We start from the raw sequence: 22,896 nt of genomic DNA on the forward strand, positions 1-22,896 counted from the left end.
GTAGATGCTAAAGGGGGCCGGAAAGAGAAGTGCAGGTTAAGGGCAATGGGGAGTGGGGAGAGTTGCATGTTTATATAGGTTGTAAAGGTGTGAGCCAGAATCACAGCCAGTAGAGGAGAACACTGCAGGCAAAGAATAGCTAGTGTAAAGGTCTTATGATGGGAGCATGCTTGGCATTATTAGTCATCAAGGAAGCCAGTGAGAGAGGAGAGCAGCAAGAGATGAGGTCGGGCTAGGCTGTTACCCTCATTGCAAGAAAGGACTATAAAAGTGGTGGGCCATGCTCAGAATTTTAGCTTTTCTGGCTGCTGTGTTGAGAGTAGACCTTAAGGAGACTAGGGTTGAAAAGAGACCGAGTTACTTAGGTAAAGGATAGATAGCAGTGGTGGAGCTAGGAGTGGGATTTAGAGAAGTAAGCAGAATCTATTTTGAAGAGAAGGGCCCAAGAGTTTTTTTATGTACTAAATATAGTCAGTGATGGGTGGATGATTTCCCAGGGTGGGCAGGCTGAGTATTTCTTTTCTTCCCTGCCCCCAACCCTCCTTTTCCCTCCCCTCCCTTTTTTGTTTGTTTTTGGACTACACCCAGTTTCTCAGGGTGTGTGCACAGGGCTCATTCCTGGCAGTGCTTGGGGGGCTATTGTGGTGCTGGGAATCGAACCCAGTCGGCTTGTGCAAGGCAAGCATGCTATCCACTGTACCAGCCTCCGAGTACTTTATTTCTTTTAAGACGAGCCAAATAAGTGTGGGATCTGCTGAGTTAGAAGATACATTAAGGGGCTGGAGCAATAGCACAGCGGGTAGGGCGTTTGCCTTGCACGCGGCCGACCCGGGTTCGATTCCCAGCATCCCATATGGTCCCCTGAGCACCGCCAGGAGTAATTCCTGAGTGCATGAGCCAGGAGTAACCCCTGTGCATTGCCAGGTGTGAACCCAAAAAGCAAAAAAAAAAAAAAAGATACATTAACTGTCAGAAGTCAGTTTTTATTTCTTTTTGTATGAGGTAGAGAAAAAATTTGAATTTTAGTGCTTGCTATTTGCTACTTAGCATAATTTTTTTTTACTATTATGGGTAGATATTGATGGAAACTTTGGAAGGGGGCTATTCAAAATATTTATTAAAACAGTTTTTATATGAAGTGTCTGGGAATTGACTGCTTTGGAGCTACTTGACAGTGCCAAGGGCTCCTGGTGGTGGTCAGGGAATTAAACTCAGACCTGTCTGGTATGGATGAAGCATGAGCACCTGCTCTCTGCCTGACCCTGTAAAAATTCTAGGTCGTGATTTTAGTTACAGAAAACTATGTAATTTTTTTTCTTTCTTTTTGGGTCACACCCAGTGATGCTTAGGAGTTATTCCTGGCTGTGCACTCAGGAATTACTCCTGGCAGTGCTTGGGGGACCATATGGGATGCCGGGGATTGAACCCAGGTCGGCTGATTACAAGGCAAACGCCCTACCCGCTGTACTATTGCTCCAGCCCCAAACCATGTAATATTTTTATGGTTCACATTTTAATGCTCTTTTCTTCCTAACGCAGAAAATTGGTATGTTATTACATTAGTTCATATTACACTTTACTTTTTAAAAATAGTTTACAACTTTTAATACTTAGTGATGAATAAGTAGTCATTTGTAGATACTGTTTATTTTTAGCAATGCAGGACAATATCACAGTGTAGTGTGTATTCATAAAATGAATAAGAGACCCGCAGCTTTCTATCGCCGCTTAAATTCAGTGGTCTCTGGCCGCTTCCCAACCCGGGAAGGCTGATGCCATGGGCGGATGAGGGAGGAAACGAGGGCCAGGCTGGTTGGTGGTCAATTGCCATTTATTCCATTCTCCCCACACGCCTATTCCATTCTCACTAAGCTCCCCATTTTAGTCTCACCCTGCCCCTCATATCCGTCTCCTTCTATCCCCCTTGCTAGTCTCTGCACCCCAACTCGCCATCCTGCTCTCTCTAGTCTCTCACACCCTCTAAGCCAGGTTGGTAGCACAATCACCATATTGAAGCCCTTCCTCATCTCCTACAGCCAGAAGATCTGCTCAAGGGTGAAATACCACCTAGAGTGCATTTCTCCTTCCCTTAGTCCAATAATTATTTAAACATTCATCTTAATTTCTTAATATTAGTCATTTTGTGTGGACACAGTAAGAGATACATTAAGCTTATAGGATGGCTTTCTTGGGGACATCTTGCTCTAGATCCCAGACTAAAGTGCTCAGGTTAGATTAGTCTTTCCTAACCCTAGCAGAGTCTTTATTCAGTTGTTACTTTTTTGGATCATGACAGAATTTGTCCATGACCATGCTTTTAACTTATAGTTCAGTATTATGGCACTTTGGCCTGGCCCATTTTGATGCCAGAGTTGCTCACAGCTTGCCCTGGGTCCATCCAGTCCCTTGTTGGCACCCTGCTTTGGAGGTGCTAGGAAGTAAGGGCAACTGGGGCTTCAGTCAAGAGAACAGATGCCCGGAAGTGAATATTATTCTGAGTTAATTAACTCCCCAGGTTCCAAAAGCATAGCATTAACTGTCTTCCTGTGTCTATACAAAAAGGACATTGCTCTGAAGTAACTATGCAAAGGACATAAGGATACGAGAAAAGCAATATTTACAAGTTAGCAGAGTCTTATTAGGAGATAAAGTTGATTGACCATTTGAAAAGCAGAGCACAAAGAAAGAGGTTACAGATAAACACAGAGGAATGAGACAGAGCACAAAGAAAGAGGTCACAGATAAACACAGAGGAATGGAAGTGCCTCAGGAGCACTGTGATGAGTGTAGCCCAATAAACCTAAGCTCCCTGTGGCAAGGTAGCACACTGTAGCACTGTTGATTTGCTCGAGCGGGCACCAGTAACATCTCCATTGTGAGACTTGTTATTGTTTTTGGCCTATCAAATATGCCATGGGTAGCTTGCCAGGCTCTGCCATGCGGGTGGGATAGTCTCAGTAGCTTGCTGGGGTCTCCGAGAGGGGTGGAGGAATCGAACCCAGGTCAGCCGCGTGCAAGGCAGACGCCCCACTTGCTGTGCTATCAAGGTAGAAAGGACAAACCAATGTTATCCTACAATGTAGAAATAATTTTGCTTTGAACTGAAAGGTTCCTATATGTGGATTCACCTTTAGGAAGGCAGTAAGATGTCAGAATGGCAATTAGATTTCTTTTCAGATAAAACATTAGGGAGATGATGTTCTGGATTATTTTTCTAGTTAGCATTTTGGCTAAGACAGACATGTTTTTTTAGTACACACACACACACACACTTCTTATAACTCTCCACGATTTTATACTCTTAAGTGCTTGTGAGTGCTAATTTTGGTGGTGATTGTTAATGCACTTCTTTGATTTTATTTCCCGACTGATCTGCCCTTTCTTCTCCAAATTCTCTGAATTGACTAGAAGAAGGCATCTAATCTGCCCTGTGTCAGAGTCCAGGAACTATCCTAGCTTCCTACCTGAACTACTGCTTCAAATTTTCATTTGCTCTTATTCTTTTTTGATTCTCCTTTTTCTTTTGATATTTGAAAGAAGTCAGGAAGAAGTCAAAGTATTAGGAGAACTTTTAGCCTCTCTCTATGCCCAATGTGTCCTAGTTTCAGGCCAACAACTATAAAAGAGAATGCCCATATGGTACCATTTCCTCTTCCAAGTTGACATCCCCAAAATCTACCAGCATTTCACTTCATGCCACAGACTTGAGATAGTTGTAGTTTTATGTTTATATTTTGTACAGTTTCTAGTTGAACTTATTTTACCATTGAATGAAGCAGAGTGGGTAGGGCGTTTGCCTTGCACAAGGCCGACCTGGGTTTGATTCCTCCATCCCTCTCGGAGAGCCTGGCAAGCTACCGAGAGTATCCTGCCCGCACGGTAGGGCCGGGCAAGCTACCTATGGCATATTGGATATGCCAAAAACAGTAACAACAAGTCTCACAATGGAGACGTTACTGGTGCCCGCTTGAGCAAATTGATGAACAACGGGATGACAGTGTGACAGTGCTTTTTTTTGTTGTTATAGTGTATAAAGATTATTAGGCTCTGATATCTCTCTCTTTTTTTTTCTATTTTGGACTCTACTCCTGGCTCTGCACTCAGGAATTACTCCAGGTGGTACTTGACGGACCATATGGGATGCCCGGGATTGAACCTGGGTTGGCCTTGGGCAAGGCAAATGCCCAGCCTGCTCTACTGTCACTCTGGCCCTCTCCTCCCCATTTTGTTTCATTCTCCCATTTGCTTATAACTCACCAATCGCACTGGCCTTTCAACTTCTCCGTTAGGAGAGGACTGGAGGGCTGAGGCCCTGAGTTCTGTCCCTAGCATTTCAAAAACACAAATTCTCTTATAGTCACTTTTTTGAAAGGGGGTCACATGCGGTGGTGCTGGCAAGAGGGGGTGGAGGGATACTCTCAGCTATTGCTTAGAGATGGCTCCTAACAGTGCTCGGCAAACTGTGAAGTGCTGGAAGTGAGGTTTCCATGACTTTGTGCCATCTCCCTAGCTCCTCCTCTAGGATCTTTTGATCATTTTTTTTTCTGCTTGATACTTCTGATCCTAACAGGTCACTCACATAGCTTTTCATTTTCATTAAATTATCATTTTGCAGGTCAGAAATTAGAATGTATATCTACTTCAGAGAAGTAAAAAATATATACATAGACATACATTTACAGTTGTTTACTTTTAGGGTGTAGATATGGATGTTAATATTACTTTGATATTTAAAACTTCACACTAAAAACAGACAAAAATAAAGTTGGTGTTTATGAATATGTGGTGAAATACTCAGATTTACTGGATTTCACCCATATATACAGGTATATATGGGTATACATGTCATTAATTCTCTTTACTTTTCATCTTACCGAAGAAAAAGAAAGGAAAAATATTTTACTACAGAGGTTTTCAAATTTATTTGGCCTACTAACCCCTTTTTAGAAAACCCAAAAATCACTCAGTGCTCCCCTGGAAATGTCTTTTTTAAATGAACAAATAGAAAGTGCTTCTATCCAGTTGCTACTAAGGCCTTCCCTTCCCCATCCCTCTCCTCTCACACCCTTTGTTGTTTTTTCTGTTTTCCCCCCACACACGACAGATTGATAAATGCTATTATAACATCACTTTATTTTTTTTCTTGTGTGAAGATAAATATGGAATAGAATAATAGAGGATCTGGTTGCTTGATTCCTGAATATTATGTGATTCATAGTTGCACATTTTAAATTCTCTCAAATGCTTGTTATAAACTTTCAAAGTAGGTAGATCTTCAGAATGTTCATCCCTGCCCCTCCAGGAGTACCCACTGCTGATGAGCAAGCCCTGCAGGATATTCCTGGCCTACCTGAGCCACAGTGCCTCAGGTACCACAGCTCTGGTACAGCTGTGGCCAGGAAGGGCGCAAGGAAACTGTTCAGGGAGTTAGTTCAGTGGGCCGCAAAGAGCAGAGCAGAGGCCATGTTCAGACAGGAAGAAGTCTGGCTCATCAGCTAAGCAGTGTTTTTGCCAGCAGTTCAGAGTTAACTGTTGATTTTATTGTCTTCCTACCCTCTCATTTTATTACTTGCTTTTAAGCTGCTAAAAGTGGAGCCATTATCTTAGATTGGGGGAGAGGGATGGGAGATTAGTACTTAGCATTTCTATAGTTTGTTTTTCTAATATAAAGGATATTGTCCTTTTGGAACATTAGTTAAGAGAACTTGAGTCAGTGCATAGTTTTCTTTCAACATAATCAATGATTGACAAAAACATCCAAGAGTCTTTGTAGCACTTATGAAACATTTTGGGCCTCAAAATGTGTATCCAGTGATCTGGAGCTGTCTCACAGCAGGACTTTAACAGACACAAGAATAAGTGAAAGAAATGAAAGGTTTGATTCTGATGTCCCTTTAAAGAAGAAAGCATGTATACTTTATGTAACTTCAAAAATACCAATTTTTTTTTCCCTTTCCTTCTGTGTATTCAGGTAATGTTTGAAACTTACCAGTTTTCTGGTGTATATGTAGCCATCCAGGCAGTTCTGACGTTGTACGCCCAAGGTAGGTCAAGCTTAACCTTTAGAAAAATTAATTAAGGAAGTACTTACTAAGTTTATTTCATGTGAATAATTTGATTTTCTAATATGTTATATATCTGAAATTTGTCCAGCTACACATACATTTTTATTTTATTTTTTATGGGGAAGAGAGAACTTGGCCACACCTTACAGTGCTCAGGGGTCACTCTTGGTGGTGCTCAGGGGATTATATGTGGTACTGGGGATCAGATGGGTTGACTGCATGCAAGGCAAGTGCCTTACCCCAATACTATCTCTCTGGCCTTATTTCCTTTTTTATCTAATTGAGACACCATGATTTACAATGTTATTCTGAGTTTCAGGCCTGCAGTGTTTCAACAGTAATCCCTTCACCCATCCACTTGCCTCCACCAATTCCCTCAGTTTCCCCGTGCCCATCCTCTCCATCCTGCCTCTATGGCAGGCACTTGTTTTTCTTTTAGACACTGTGGTTTGTAGTACCGTTACTGATACAGTTGCATTCATAACACTTTATTGCCTTCCAGCACCCTGTGCTCCTCCAGAGTGGCCACTGACCTCCACTGTCTTAGTGTTCTCTTCCCCCCTCCATCCTTTCCTCTTCCCATTGGCACACTTCCTCATGTTTTCCTTTCTTTTTTCTTTTTAAGTTTTTGGGTCACATCTGGTAATGCTCAGGGATTATTCCTGATTCTGCCCTCAGGCATAACTCCTGGCAGTGCTCAGTGGACTATATGGAATACTGGGGATCAAACCCTGATCAGGATCCTTCCTGCTGTACTATCTCTCTGGCCTCTCTCATGTTTGCATTTCTCATGTTCTTGATTTCTATTGCCTTTGGCTATTTGTTATTCCCCTACTATGTTTTTTACGTCCCGCATATAAAATCAAATTGGGGTTGACTGTATATAAGTCAAGCATCTTACCCCAGTACTATCTTTCTGGCCCTATTTCCTTTTATTTTTCCAAACAGAGAAGAACTTAAGGTAAAAAAGAAACTGCCCAAATTTTACAAGTAAAAGAAGTCTCTTTTATTTTTTTTATTATTTAAAAAAATTTTTTTTTATTGAGTCACCATGTGGAAAGTTACAAAGCTTTCAGGCTTAAGTTTCAGTTATACAATGCTCAAATACCCATCCCTTCACTAGTGCACATATTCCACCACCATCCCTTCACTAATGCACATATTCTACCACTAGGAACCCCAGTATACCTCCTCCCCCCCGCCCCCGCCGCCTGTGTAGCTGATAAATTTCACTTTACTTTTCTCTTTACTTTGATTACATTCAATATTTCAACAAAAAACTCACTATTATTGTTTGGAGTTTCCCGCCCCCTCCCCAAGTCAGACCTGTTGAAAAGGAAGCATTTGATAATTTGTTTTCCATTGCTGACAATGAAGAGATATGAGGTTTTGGATTTCTGTATTTTAGTAACTAAGTCCAGGGAAATTTCTGCCAGAAATTGCATCACTGCAAGCTCGTACCTCCCTTTTATGGTTATCATAAGATGGTGCCCAGGGCTCAGTTCACAGTCTAGAGACATTTCTGCAAGAAGCTGCTGGTGCTCAAAGTAGTTTAATTGGCCTCCAGGGCTATGGTCGTGCAGCGGTGGAGAGCAAAAGAAGTCTCTTTTTGATTAAACTTTTTTTTTCTTTTTTAAATTTGGGGTGTTTCCTAGGCAATGCTCAGATGGCTCCAGGGCCACTCCTGGTGATATTTGTGTGGATCATACCAAGGTCTACTGGCTGTACTATCTCTAGTCCCGAAAGGATTGTTCTGAATTTTCCCCCACCTCCCCCGCCCTATTTTGGCTATACCTAGGCTACTCCAGGCATTGAGAGGCTGGATAAGGCAGGGGGAAGGAGGGGGATCATGTGGTACAAGGGTTCCAAACCCTGACTCCTGTATACAAAAACATGTCCTGCACCTTGAAACTGCATCCCCAGACCTTGTTTTAACTGTATTAGGGTAAAATTGACCTTCATGGATTTTTCACCAGTATTATTGGTGAAATTTATTATTTTAAGCAGTAAATTATAAATTCAAAACTTTTGATGAAATACTATAAAGAATCTACTGATAAAGTTTTTTAAAAATATTAGAGTATTAGAGTAAATAAAAAATATATTCTTATTTAATTCAACATCAACATGGGGAACTTATGTCCTACTTTTTAATTTAATTTTATTTTTTCTCTACAAGACCAGGGACTCATATATACAAGGCAAGTATTCTACTGTTGAGTTACACCCCAGCAATGAGATATTTTCATTAAAGTATTTAAGTGGAATAATAGACCACCTAAATTAAGTATATTGAATTTGCCACCCTTTTAGAATATATGTATTTAGAAAACAAAAGCTTTTTCTCTCAAAAATGTTCTATCAAGAGAAATTCTGAGGGGCAAGAGAGTTAGGACAGTGGGTAGGGCACTAGCCTTCCTCACGACTGATGCAGTTCAGTTCTTGGTACCTTATAAGGTCCTATGAGGCTTATAGGAGTGATCCATGAGTCAGAACCAGGAGTCAGACCTGAGTTCCACTGAGTGTGGCCCCAAATCCAAAGAGACGAGAAAGAGAGAAGAGAGAGACAGAGACAGAGAGACAGAGTCCCTGGTCCATTCTGGAATTGATGAATACTGTGATGAATACTAATTTTATCAGTAATTTAATGTCAAACATGACCTTTATTCTAGCCACTCCTGAAACTGGTTTGCTGGATTTGATTTCTCACCTCCTCTTCTGTCACTAAATAATTATTTTTCTTCCAGTTTATGCGATAGCACAGTGGGTAGGGTGTTTGCCTTGCACGTAGCCAACCCGGGTTTAATTCCTCCGTCCCTCAGAGAGCCCAGCAAGCTACCAAGAGTATCCCACCCACACAGCAAAGGCTGGCAAGCTACCCATGGCGTATTCAATATGCCAAAAACAGTAATGTCTCACAATGGAGACGTTACTGGTGCCCACTCGAGCAAATCAATGAACAACGGGAGGACAGTGCTACAGTGACAGTGCTATTTACAAACTTATTTCTGTCTAATGAAAAAGATACGTTATCTCAGTTTCTGATGTTTAGTGTTTTTGTTGAGCCCCAAGTAAAGTTGAAATATATCAGTTTCAAACAGTGGTTATAATAAATATATCCTAATTAGATAATAGAGTTGAAATTAGATAATAGAGTTCATGCATGTCTGTATAAATTAAGAGAGAGGAAGGTTTTTGTTTTTGGGGCCACACAGGTGGTGGCTCGGTGCAGGGCCCTTCCTGTCATCCTGTTGCTCGTCGATTTGCTTGAGCGGGCATCAGTAACGTCTCTCATTGAGAGACTTATTGTTACTGTTTTTGGCATATCCAATACACCATGGGTAGCTTGCCAGGCTCTGCCGTGCGGGCTTGATACTCTCAGTAGCTTGCCGGGCTCTCCGAGAGGGGCGGAGGAATCGAACACGGGTCAGCCACGTGAAAGGCAAATGCCCTACCACCCTACCTCCAGCCCAGGGCCCTTCCTGGTGGTACTAAATTTTCTTTTTTTTTTTTTTTTCCTTTTTTGCTTCTTTTTCCTGAATTTGAGAATCCCTGATATGAAAGGTGGTTATCTTAAGTTTTCAGCCATTTTACATTTAAGTAGCACATAATGGAAGCAGGGCAGCCTCTTTTCTATAAGGCGTAAGTGACATTGTTCCTGGTTTCAGTTAAATAATTGAAGCGATCCTTTCACTCGCTTAGATGAATTGTTCTCAGGTATCTTGCACTGGCAGATAATTGTTCCAGAACAACACAGCTTCGAATCTACTATATGGCAAAAATAATAGCTAGGTTATTTCAGCTAGTTTATTACCAACTTGTGTAATATTTACCTTTCACAGTACTTCACATAAGTTGCTCATGATGTGCAGAAAATTTTAGGAACTTTTAAGTTAGAAAGACATGTAAAGGATAGTCCTGAACTTTAAGAACAGGTTTAGTTTTTCAGTTGTAGGTCTTAGGTCTGTTTCTCTCCTCTTCCTGGGGTAGCACATTATTAGGAGCGAAGTCTCACAAGAGATGGGCATAAACGAGCACCAAAGTTAGTTTTGGTGTCACAGAAAAACCACCAAGTAAGGAAACAGTAAAGAAACTTGCTTAGATGGTCATGTTCTAGTTGGACTGTAATATTGGCATTTGAAAATTGCTGGCTCTTACCTTTCTGATTTGGGCTTTTTGTCCTCTTGTGTTTCTGCCGCAGGTTTATTGACTGGAGTGGTGGTGGACTCCGGAGATGGTGTCACTCATATCTGCCCAGTTTATGAAGGCTTTTCTCTCCCTCACCTTACCAGGAGACTGGATATTGCTGGGAGAGATATTACCCGATATCTCATCAAGGTAAGCAAAATAGAGACATTACCTTTTTGTAGGGCTGAGCAGAGAACTAGTGAACTGAGCTCATATTTTATAACTAGTTCTAGCCTAGCATTGCATGGTCTTCTGAGACTGAACACAAAACCGACCCAAAAAACTCTTTAAAAAAAGATTATTTTGAGGGGCTGGAGATATAGTGTAGTGGGTAGAGAGTTTGCCTTGCATGCGGCTGACCTGGGTTCGATTCCCAGCATCCCATATGATCCCCTGAGCACCACCAGGACTAATTTCCTGAGTGCAAAGCCAGGAGTAACACCCCTGTGCATTGCCGGGTGTGACCCAAAAAGCCAAAAAAAAAAAAAAGTATTTTGATATGATTTGATTGTTTGGATGCTAGGGATAAAAACTCCAGGATTCAAGATTTCAGAGAGGCTTGTGTTATTTTCTCCAGATAAGGGACTTTTGACCAAGGATAATGCTGCCCACTCCCCTAGGACATTTTGCAATGTCTGGAGAGCTTTTTGATTGTCATAATTCTATAAGGAAGGCTAATGAATACCCTACATGACCTTACAACAAAAAATTAAAGAGTGAAAAATATCAGTAGTGCTGCTGTTTGAGAAACTCTGAGTTAAGGTGATATCTGGGTAAATTGGATACATCAAGTCTTCACCTTCATATTAGATTCTTTTAACCTCATTTAAAGAAATAGTGAGATTGTTAGTGAGAATTACAGTACACTCCTTCTTGTGCTGGAGAAACAGTACAGTGTTAGGCTGTTGTCTTGAATCTGCTACCTGGGTTCCATCCCCGGCACCACATGCACTGAGTATAGAGCCAGGAATGCTCCTTGAGCATAGTTGGGAATGATGCAGCTATCCCCACCTTAAAAAAAATAAATAAATTCAAAAAAGAATGTCTTTTTTTTTCTTTTCTTTTTTTTTCCCTAAAAATATAGAACGCTTCACAAATTTTCGTGTCATCCTTGCGCAGGGGCCATGCTAATCTTCTCTGTATCGTTCCAATTTTAGTATATGTGCTGCGGAAGCAAGCACAAGAAAGAATGCTCTTACTCCTACCCAAAAGTCTTAGACTAGGGGATTTGTTATATTTGTTATATGAATGTTTATATATGATTGTATTTTATATGTATATAAAAAGTACAGTTAACATTTACGGTGCTTTTTTTTCCTGTTGGATTGAATTTGCTTATTTGTTTACAAATGATATTACCCATCTAGTATATATGAGACGTAATACTAGAAGCTAAGAATAAAATTTTCTGATACCTAGGGGTGTCTCCTAAATACGTCATTGATTCAGCAAATAACAGGTTGTAGGAATTCAGCACTTAAACGTTTAGTGATTGGGGGGTGGAGAGAGTACAGTGCTTGCCTTGCACACGATTTACCCAGGGTTAATTAACCCCAACATCCCATATGATTTCCTGTGCACCACCAGGAGTAATTCCTGAGTGTAGTACAGTGCAGAGCCAGGAGTAATTGCTGGACATTACTGGGTTTGGTCAGTATTAAAACCCTGAGTATTGCTGAATTTGGCCCAAAAACTGAAAATAAAATAAAATGTTATTTATTGTTAAATTTAAAATTGTTATATAATTATCTATATTAGTTTTCAGTGTATAACATGATTTAATCAGGTCTATGTCTGTCTCACCAACCAGTGTGTCACCAACCAATCAGCAATTTTTTTCTGATTTTTTTGATGAAAACTTTATTAATAAACCTTGGGTTATCAAAATTATGCTGCTGTTAGTACTCAAACATGACTTTTTTAAAAACTAACTTGTTTTTTAAACTTGCTTTGCCCACTTATTCATGAGCTGTTAATCCTGTTACACTCATTTGTGAAGTATTCAGGAAAACCTAAGGATCTCGATGTTACATATTTAGTAAGCAATAATTGTGCACTTACTATTTTATTCATATCTTTTTTATATCAGCTGCTATTATTGCGGGGATATGCCTTCAATCATTCTGCTGATTTTGAAACGGTTCGCATGATTAAAGAAAAATTGTGTTATGTGGGATATAATATTGAACAAGAGCAGAAACTGGCCTTAGAAACCACAGTATTAGTTGAATCTTACACAGTAAGTATTTCTAGTATATAACTTATATGTGGTTTTAAAGTAGACAACAATGATTACTAGTTTTTCCTTATGAAGTTTCCTTGGAGCTAATTTGTATTTAGTTGTAATATGTATATGTTAATGTCACCTTTAACATTTATATATTAAGATTCTGAGATTTAATTATTTAGGCTACCATATAATGTGAAATAAGTCAAGTATCATAAATTGGTTTTTGAACTTAGGACATAATTAGATATTAGATGTTACAATGATACTCGAGTATTTGAAGTAGTATTTTCCAACATGTATAGATTATTATTTTTATAGTTACTTCACAGAAATTAAAAACAGATTGCAAAATTGGGAGCTTGTTTATTTTGTTTTGCTGCAAGACTTCTCAACACTTTTGATAGGTTAATATACCTGACAGAGAATATAGTTTACCTGCTTCTAACTTAGCCTTATTAGACTATAGGAATCTTCAGCATTCCTTGGCTCTAGTGTTAGAGAAACTTGTATTTGGGGAGTTGTCATCCTAAGAAAATCATTTCTTTAATATTTGGTAGGTGGCAGTATTTTCCAGACTTAATATTTTTCTAATGAGATGTTTAAAACAAACATTAACTTGAAATTGTTACTGATAAGACTTAGAATTAAGTTAGGGCTTACACCAGGGAAAATGAGGCTACCTGGTTTTTAATGAATTGCCAACTTGAATCTATTAATATTTATCTGTTGGATATAAAGTATTCTTACATTTCATCTTTGATTTTGTTATTATTAAAATGAAGATAATAGTAAAAGCAAGTAGTTTTAAGCCATTTGATTCATATGTTCAATTTCTACAAATATGTATGAAATATTTTTTTGAAAAAATTACAGGACTGGAGAAATAATTTGGAGTTAAGGCACTCGCCCCTTTGGTTTGATCCCTGGTACAATGTAGAGTGCCTTAAGCACTACCAGATGTGAACTCTGTTACAGAACCAGGAGTAGCCCAGGAGCACTGTATCCAGAAACTAGAATATAGACAAAAATACTTTAATCTTTATAAATTATAGGGGTTTTTTTTTTTTTTTTGCTTTTTGGGTAACACCTGGCTATGCTCAAGGGTTACTCCTGGCTCTGCACTCAGGAATTACTCCTGGTGGTGCTCAGGGGACCATATGGGATGCCTGGGATCAAACCTTGGTTGGCGCATGTAAGGCAAATGCCTTTCCTGCTGTACTATTGCTCTGGGCCCATAGTTTTATTGTTTAAAGTAGTCAGTGAAACACACCCTTTTTAAAAATTTTTACTTTTTAATTTTATATTGTTCACAATAATTTATTACATTCAACATTCTAACACAAAAACCCATCACCATTATTTTTAATTTCCGACCCCCCTCCCAAGCCTGCTCCAAAGGCAGATCCTAAATAATTTATTTTTTATTGCTTGTTAAAAGTAGTGTGCTAGGGGCTGGAGCAATAGCACAGCGGGTAGGGTGTTTGCCTTACACGCGGCTGACCGGGTTCCATTCCCAGCATCTCATATGGTCCCCTGAGCACCGCCAGGAGTAATTCCTGAGTGCAAAGCCAGGAGTAACCCCTGTGCATCGCCAGGTGTGACCCAAAAAGCTAAAAAAAAAGAAAAGAAAAAGTGGTCTGCTAAAAATGATTCAGTAAGGTTTCATTAGAGGAAAATGTATGAAGACTATTGTATTTCACCTTGGAGCTTTTAAGCTCTTGTATAAAGAGATTACAAACATGTTGTTACAAGTTGAGTCTTGTGTGCTAATATGAAATATTGAGATTGGTTGCCTTCTACTACATACCCCATCAAATATGGTGTGCTATTCTTGGTACACCAGTGTAGAGTATAAGATAAATTCTAATATTTTAAATAGGGTGATATAGCTGAAGTTAAATGCATCACTGCAGCTTGTTGCTCTCTTCAGAGATTTATTTATGAGTCTCTAGATCAAGGCTGTTAATGAGCTTATATGGCGCCCAGAGACAGTTCATGGACATGACTGCCAGGCTCCCGGAAGCACAGGGAGATGGGGGAAGGTCGCCCATTCCCGACGCTGTGTGGGCTTGGAGATTTTGGTCACAAAACCTGCATACTTGAATTTTTCAGCAGATTCTTTCTTATGCATGGGGCACTGGTCCCGAGCGTGTGGAGATTGGCCATGAGCATGGCAGCTATTTGGTTCAGGAGTTTTGGGGCTGCTGGGCTCTGTAGAGGCAGGTGGTGGGCTCCCCTGCCCCGCTCTGGGGTGCCCTGGATGAATTCAGCCTGGAGCAGGGTAGGGTATGGAGGCATCTCTGCAGCTTGTTGCTCTCTTTCTAGATTTATTTGAGTCCCACTCAGTAAAACCTACTTTGCAACCTAATTTGCCTTGGACATTGCCCCCCCAATACCTTCTTGACTGACTTTAGATTTCTGATTGTTCATCTACCTGCCCTATGGTAGTAGCATGAGGCAAAGGATAACATACTAGAAATGTAAGAGGCATATTTCCTCTTTCATAGAGCTGAGCTAGCTTACAAAATGTGTGTGTGTGTATCTTTAAAAAAACTGATAAGTGAATGAAGAGATAAAGAATAAGATAAGATTTGGTATAATGAATTGGGAACCAGAGAAGAAAGAAGCATTGAAACCATATAGTGTTTTGCTTTGTATTTGTTGTGACTGGGATTGAGCTTGAGGCCTCGCATGGAATCTAGTGCTCTTCCATGAAGCTGTATCCAGGCCCAGAACTACATAATCTTTAACAGTTCACAAAGGCCTGGCCAGGAGCAGAGCATTGAGAGAAGCTGTACTTACCATCAGGCCAGAAGTGCAAGGTTCAAGAGGGTTTTGATTATAATGCTTTCTGTCATGTGAAGTTTTCCCAGGTATCTTGGATGATTTCATGTAGCTTTCGTCTACTGGTTACATTTTTTGTTTTGGGTTTTTTTTTTAAAGGATAAGTATTTAAATAGGTATCTTATTTATTTTAGAAATTTGATGTGATTTACAGAAAGATAATTACAGAGTTTGGAAAATGTGATTGCACTATATACAGATAATTATAACAGACTTGGAGTATCTTAAAATTTTGCTTTGTGGCATTTTGTTTTATTGGAACGTTGGTTTTATAATCTAAATGTAATTACTGTTAATTATGTTATAAACAAATGTCAGTGCAAAACTAATTACGGTATCTCATAAATGTGTCAAATGCCAGCATAGTTAGGTCACTTCAGTGAATTGTGAGGTCATTTAAGCAAGGGAGTTACTACCAAACATTTTTCATTTCATTGAAAATAAACATGATGTGACTCAAGTGTTATCTTCACAAGATCATGTTATAACAGTACCTGACATGTTTAAATTTTACTTGCTTAAATTAAAGTTATATTTAGTAGGTAAAATTTAACAGAACCTACTTAGGAAGTCTATAGCTGTTGTGTAAGAAGAAGCAGCCTACATCAATAGTCCTTAAATTTTTTTGATCATGAAACATTTTATATTAAAAAATTTGACAGAAGTATCAGGTGTAATGCAGTATTTTCATTGCAAAATAATATAATTTTAGATTATTTTGGAAGAGAAAAATTAAAAAATTTAATATGTCCTTGCTACATGGTGAAAATTCCCAATCACCTGGTGAGACAGGCACTGTTGACAACAGCAGAAATCCATGCCCAGTGGTCGCCGAGGCCGCCTGCTTGCGTGTGCTGTGCTGTCCACACCAATGGGCACTTGGCATTGGGGGTCTTGAAGCTGCCCTGATGCCAAGGAGCATGGCACCACTTTAAAGCAGAACAGAGCGTAGAAAAGTCATTGTGTAGATGTACTTCATTTTACCCTCACCCTCCCTTTTTTACCAAAAATGTAATACAGGAGAACTATCTTGAAAATTATTTTGACTTTAGGACAGACGTGTATAAAAGTACTGGTTATATAGAGAACACTGGGATGTTTTTTCAATCTTTTGCTGACTAATAACCTGATTGTTCTTGGTTTCTAGCTCCCAGATGGTCGCATTATCAAAGTTGGGGGAGAGAGATTCGAAGCCCCAGAAGCTTTGTTTCAGCCACATTTGATCAATGTGGAGGGAGTAGGTGTTGCTGAATTGCTTTTTAACACAATACAGGCAGCTGACATTGACACCAGGTAAAGTAGAAAAGGTCATTTCAAGGTTATTTATCATGAATAGATGGACTAAGAATAGGATGACCAAACTGTTTAGTATCTCATGTTTTTGAATAATGATTACAAAACAATCTTTTGCTAGGAAGCACTGAATATAATTTTTTTGATTTTGGGGCCACACCTGTTAGTGGTTGGGGCTACTTGTTGGTTCTATTAGGGATCACGCCTGGTAGGTGGGGGTACTGTATGTGGTACAGGGGATCAAACCAGGGTTGGCTTTATGTGAAAGCAAGCACTTTAACCCCTGTACTCTCTCCAGCCATGGATGTAATTTGTTTTAGCCGCTATACTCAGTGGTGCTTGGTTGGGTGGGGGGTGGCATGCCAGGTCAGGGATCAAATTCAGGGACACATACTGGGCATGTGATTTTACTCACTGTTGAGTTAACTTCCATGCCCATAAACTTTTTGTTCTTAATTATTTAAATTTTAAATTGCAAGAGTAAAACAGACTTCACCTGCACTCTGATTTCCATTTTATTCACTTTATTTTTTTGCCTATTTGCTTCTTTATGCTGTCTCTTGAGTTGTTTGGCAGTAGAGTAATGCCTGTACTCTTCCCCTTTCTCTTTCCACTGTGGCTCTTGTGACTGGGGTCATGCATTTGCTTGTGTTGCTTGCATACATGCTTGCTGGGAATCACACATATAGACATAGTGTTTTGAGTTTAATTGCACGGTTGGCACACACCTGCCTTGATATCAGATCCACTGCTGTGACATGCAGGGATGGTATATGTGCTTTTCTCCCTTCATTTGATGATCATTAACTACCTAAAAGCACACGCCTATTGTTAAGGAAAGATCTGATGTTCCTGAAGCAGTTAGGCTCCTCTTCCACAGAGTAAACATTGGAAAGTAGCACAACTCAGGCCTGGAGGATAGCTTTAGGGGCCTAGCTCCCCTGCCCTGCCAGCTTCAGATGCCTAGCTCTATCCCAGTGCCGCCACATTTCACTGCGCATTGTCCTGCACCTCAGTTGTTTGGCCCAGCTGCTCTGCTGTTCACGATCCCCGGCACCACACATGCAGCCAGGTGTGTGTGAGCACCAAAACTGAAAATAAGATATGATCCCTGGCAAACACTACAATTTGGAAATACTACTCCTAGTGAGTGTAGGCACATAGCGAGCTCCAAATAAGCACAGTAGCTAAAGAACACCATCTCCGGCAGGCATGTGTGCAAATACCACCACAGAAGGATAGAAGTTCTTGTTGAGCACTGCAGCCAAGTGTGTCATTATGCACCCTGATAGGCAAGATGCAGCCCATTGTGTGCACTCAAGGGTTTTTTTGGGGGGGTTTAGTACAATAATATTTATTTGTTTATTTAGTTAGTTATATTTGCTTTTTGGGTCACACCTGGCGATGCATAGGGGTTATTCCTGGCTCTGCACTCAGGAATTACTCCTGGCGGTGCTCAGGGGACCATATGGGATGCTGGGACTTGAACCCGGGTTGGCCGCGTGCAAGGCAAACACCCTACCCACTGTGCTATTGCTCCAGCCCCAATATTTATGTTTTAAAAAGCACAATTCATTTTGCATCCTGCCTAGTGATGATTATAACTCACATGGAGTCATATTTCACCTCCTTGGCTTAGGCAACACCCCTCATGCTTCTTTAATTAAACCCAAGTACACATCGGGCCCGTGTCGTGTCGCCTTATGTAGCTCAGTGGTAGAGAGCATTCTTCACAAGTGTAAAGGCTCCCTGGCACCACTAAATAAATGACATCTAAATCCATTGCTTTTCTTGAAAATAGAATTAGAGTAGCTTGAGCTACTGGAAATACGTAAAAATCTGGAAGCCGGTTTGAACAAGCTTAAGCTGGCTATGACTGAGTTTTTTGAGCTATAGCCATTATTGCTAGGTTGTCAGAATCTCACTTCTCATTTGGATGGATGGTTTTTCAACTGCTAGTCCATGACTGGTACCAGTCTACTTATTTGTAAAAAGGTTAAAGACCACTGGATTATGTTATTTTTACTACATATCAGTTATTTTAGATTTTTCATAGCTAACAGCTTATTTAAGAAAAAGAGGGTGCTCTGAAAAGCAAACGCGGATCTAATTTAAAAAAAAATGAGAGTGGAAACCTCAAGGCAAAAAAACAAAGGAGAAAAACTGAAAAGAAATACGTTAGAATACAAAATATGTTAATTATGGCAAACAGCTACATTTCATTGGCTTCAGGGAAGTCCTGTGATAACACACAGTCTAGATGCTGACATTCATTATATAAACCATGTCTATCAGTGAAAAACGCATTACCCTTGTCAGAAAGCATGCCATGTGCTTTAGAAGTACTTTCAGGGCCAGAAAGACAGTATAGGGGCTGTTTGCCTGCATCCCGCCGATGTGGTTCAGCTCCCAGGCATCATGTCCCCTGACCACCACCAGAAATCACTCCTGAATAGAGCTGGGAATACCCCTGAACAAAGCTGGGAATAGCCCCTGGTATGGCCCAGTGTCCTCCTCCTCACCTCCAATTATTTTCATGTAAAATGCAATAAATTTTATATGAGAAAGGTTTTGAGCACCAGGCATAGGGTTCAGTCTGGTGTAGAGTATTGAACTCTCGCATGCCCTGAGATCAGTTCCTGGAACTTAAGAACAAACAAAATAAGAATTGGTTATATAACAATAATAATAATAGGAAACATTAAGTCCTGTGATTGAATTTCATTACTTCCAGCAACCTCCTGAGGCTGATAGAAGTAGATGTTTTCCTAATTGCAACCCCAGTGAATACCTATGTGTCTTTCTAGATCTGAATTCTATAAGCATATCGTGCTTTCCGGAGGATCTACTATGTACCCTGGGCTGCCATCCAGATTGGAACGAGAACTTAAACAACTTTATTTAGAACGAGTTTTGAAGGGAGATGTGGAAAAACTTTCTGTAAGTATTAATCCATCTGAACAGTAAACACTCTGTGAGATAGTTGTGACTCTAGACAACCACCAGATGGAGCCAGAGTTCTTTCTAAACCTAGTGCAGTCATAGTCACCTGTGACCTTGAAGCGATTGGAAGCAGAGCCAGCTTGTGGCCGCTTGTCTTGGAGGGCAGCATTACCTGAAATCCCAGGAGCCTAAACTACATGACGTGTGGAGCCATACCTGGCTCTGTATTCAGGGATCACTCCTGGCAGGCTCAAGAGTGCTGCGGATGGAAGCCAGGTTTGCTGGGTGCAAGGCAGTGCTCTAGCCGCTGTACTCACCATCCAGCCCCTGTTTTGAATTCTTTTAACCTTTTTCCTAAGTATGTAATTAGCTTTTAATATGGTTTTTGAACTCATTTTTCTTATTCTAGGCTATTTTCTGTTTTTTGTATGCTTTGATTCTCCAATGAAAATGTAAAATATTGTGTCTGCAATCATTTTACAAGCTCATCAGCTATCATAGTTCTTGAAGTGCTTTCTTTGGTAGTTTAAAATGTAAATATAGAAAGAAATTTAATATGTAATAGGTTTTTTTTGTTACAAACTGTGGAGTGCATGAAGAGTGTGTATGGGTGTATGTGTGTGTGGGTGTGTATATAGACTTATTTGTGTGTTAAACTCAGCGTTGTGTCACTGACTGATCAGTTGGTTTAGATAATGAAATTACATATTATGGAGGACTATATCACAGACATGAATGTTATATCTTTCATATGTGATTTATTTAAATTGTTAAATTGAGAATTTGCAGTCCATTCAGCAAATTAAGAGGTTACAAAAGGGGGCTGGAGAGGTAGTACAGCAGGTGGGGTGCTTTCCTTGCACGCAGCCGACCTGGGCTCAATCTTGACCCAGCATCACATATGATACCCCGAGCACCTCCAGGAGTAATTCTTAAGTGCAGAGCGATGAGTAACCCCTGAGCATCATGGGGTATGACCCCCAAAAATGTTAAAATGGAATCTTATTAATTCATTTTAGGACTTTAGTGAGTTACACAGATAATTTTAAATTAGTCGTGTATCCACTCTCTGGATCTATATGGTGGGGGACAAAGTTAAGCAAGGTAAAAGCCCTGTTTTTAATCTGCTGGTGATATGGCTGTCATATAAGCACTATGATGGAAAGTAAGGTAAGTTAGGGGCTGGGCACAGTACTAATTGGGGAAGCTGTGTTCCTGTTGTTGGTGTGAACAGGGAAAACCTCTCCGATGAATAACTGGGGCAGAGACCTGCATGGCATGATGGCCTGGCAGCTTCTAAAAGGTGCCGACGCCCAGAGCTGGGCTTTGTGTGGATGAGGGTAGCCAGAGCAGAGTGGACGGATGAGGAGGTGCGGTCAGAGAGCTGATGGATTAGCAGGTCTCAGTTCAGCCACTGAAAGGGGTCTGATTTGCTCCTAGTGAGATCTAAAGTTGCAGGAGGATTTTGAGCAGAGAATCAAGGATCTAATGTGTATTTAGGGGATCCTCAACTCTGGTGTAGTGACTGTGGGCGAAGGGAGGAAGAACAGTGCTGTAGAAAGACCAGTTTGGAGGTTCTTGGAGGGTGGGGGTGGAGGTTTCAAGTAGAAGCAGAGGCCTGAAGTGACCGGCCTGGAGATGAGATGGTGGGTTTCTCTGCTGTTAGGTGCTTGAGCGCAAATGCGAAGTAGAGAGCTGGGCACCTGAGCTGCTGCTTGGCCGTTAGAGTCTGAGGTGGAGAGAAGGGCAGTCACTGAGAATTACTCTGGGAAGTGGTGGGGAGAGCACTTGCATGCAGTTTTGTCTGGGACAAAAATAATCTGAAAATCTATAGATAACCTGGGCAAAGAGGCTGCTGTGTCCGGGATAGTCTGGCAGAGTGTCAGGGAGGGGCCCGTGGCGTGGCCAGAAGGAGCGAGAGATGCAGCAATAAAGAGTGTCCTCAGGCCATGGGTGAGGAAGGTCTGTGGACTTGTTCCGAATCAGAGGGAGCACCAGGGTCTTCAGGGGCTGCCCCGTTTCCCTTCCACTGCTGTGGGGGCAGACCTCAGCCTATGGGCAGATTGGCTGGTTTCAGAAAGAAAGCTTCCCTGGGACGAAGCCAGGCCTCTTCCTTTACGTAGTGTTACCTATTGTCTCACGTTGTGGCCTCAGTCTTACTATGGCGCTGGGGATTTGCTAAAGAGACCAAAAAGCCTCAAGGGTTTATCTCTCCCGCTCACTCTACCAAGCAAAAAGGTTACCAGTAGAATTACAGTGCTAGGTTACCTGCAGAATTTGTGTGTAATATCCGAACTCTGTGGTTCATATATGGAATGTGAAGATCTGTTATTAAGAATGATGGTTACTTGACTTTGAGTTTTTCTGCACATAGTTAGGATATGCTGTGTCTTTTTCTGTTGTTTTGTTTTGGGGCTACACGCTGCTGTGCACAGAGGTTGCTCCTTGCTTTGCACTCAGGAATCACTTCTGGTGGACTTGGGGTACTGTGGACCAAACCCAGGCCTGCCGTTTGCAAGGCAAGCACCCTGCTTGCCTGCTATTTCTTTGCGCTCTTCCTCCGCGCCTTTGTTTTGATTTTGAATCCAATCCAGTGATGCTCAGGGCTCACTCCTACTCTGCACTCAAGGACCGCTCCTGTGGGCTTGAGGAACCAGACAAGATGCCGGGGATCAAGCCCAGGCCAGCCACATGCAAGGCAAGCGCCCTCTCTGTTGCACTCTCTCCGGTTCTGCCGTTACGTCATCTAAAAATTTCTCTGTCAGAAGTTGACTGACCATTCAAATTGAGGTCACTATAGACAAAAGTAGTTTTAGAGTACAAATTTTATCCTAATTGTCTTTAATTTGAGATATAGTATTCATTGTCTCCCAATTCTTTGTTTACTTTGGCCATATTTGATCTTGTTTATTTTGAGAACTTTTGAATTTGAGACAATAGAAAATGTCATTACAAGAGAAGACTTTAAGCTTACTCTCTTGCACAGGACTAGGTCATAGTGGCATTATACCTTGAAGAATTAAAAGTTTGATGGAGCTTAGAGGGGGTCATATAAAGTTAAATAAGTTACAGAGAAAATAAAGTACCAGCTGATCTGACTCCTATAAAGAAACAAAGCAAGAGGATTGACAGTACCTATGGTGACAAATCCTTGAGTTTTGACTCTTGAACCGAGGTTACCAGGTAGTAGGAGTAGACTGGAGTTGGGGGCCAAAGCAGATCAGAGTGACATCAGGGCAGTGGGAGGGGGTCTTCGAACACTGGTGGTGGAGGTGCAGTGACTTCCTGGAGCAAAAGTATAAATGTCAATACTATTGTAACCATGTTACCTGA

The 22,896-nt window shown here is 40.8% G+C and overlaps 1 protein-coding gene and 1 non-coding gene across 4 annotated transcripts in view; one reads left to right on the forward strand and one right to left on the reverse strand.

The window, feature by feature from the left end:
• Positions 1–22,896, forward strand: part of ACTR2 (actin related protein 2) — a 43,852-nt gene that overhangs the window by 17,925 nt on the left and 3,031 nt on the right. For all 3 annotated transcript variants that reach the window (XM_055121662.1, XM_055121663.1, XM_055121664.1), the window contains 5 exons: positions 5,972–6,044; positions 10,267–10,403; positions 12,343–12,492; positions 16,475–16,620; positions 19,428–19,560. In XM_055121662.1, the coding sequence (XP_054977637.1) occupies positions 5,972–6,044; positions 10,267–10,403; positions 12,343–12,492; positions 16,475–16,620; positions 19,428–19,560 (639 nt within the window). The remainder of the gene's footprint in view (positions 1–5,971; positions 6,045–10,266; positions 10,404–12,342; positions 12,493–16,474; positions 16,621–19,427; positions 19,561–22,896) is intronic.
• LOC129400383 (U6 spliceosomal RNA) lies at positions 11,328–11,434 on the reverse strand. The gene has a single exon (XR_008627626.1). It is a non-coding gene; the product is annotated as a U6 spliceosomal RNA (small nuclear RNA).

The sequence above is a fragment of the Sorex araneus genome, chromosome X (assembly GCF_027595985.1).
Source record: "Sorex araneus isolate mSorAra2 chromosome X, mSorAra2.pri, whole genome shotgun sequence".
Classification (NCBI taxonomy): Eukaryota; Metazoa; Chordata; class Mammalia; order Eulipotyphla; family Soricidae; genus Sorex; species Sorex araneus.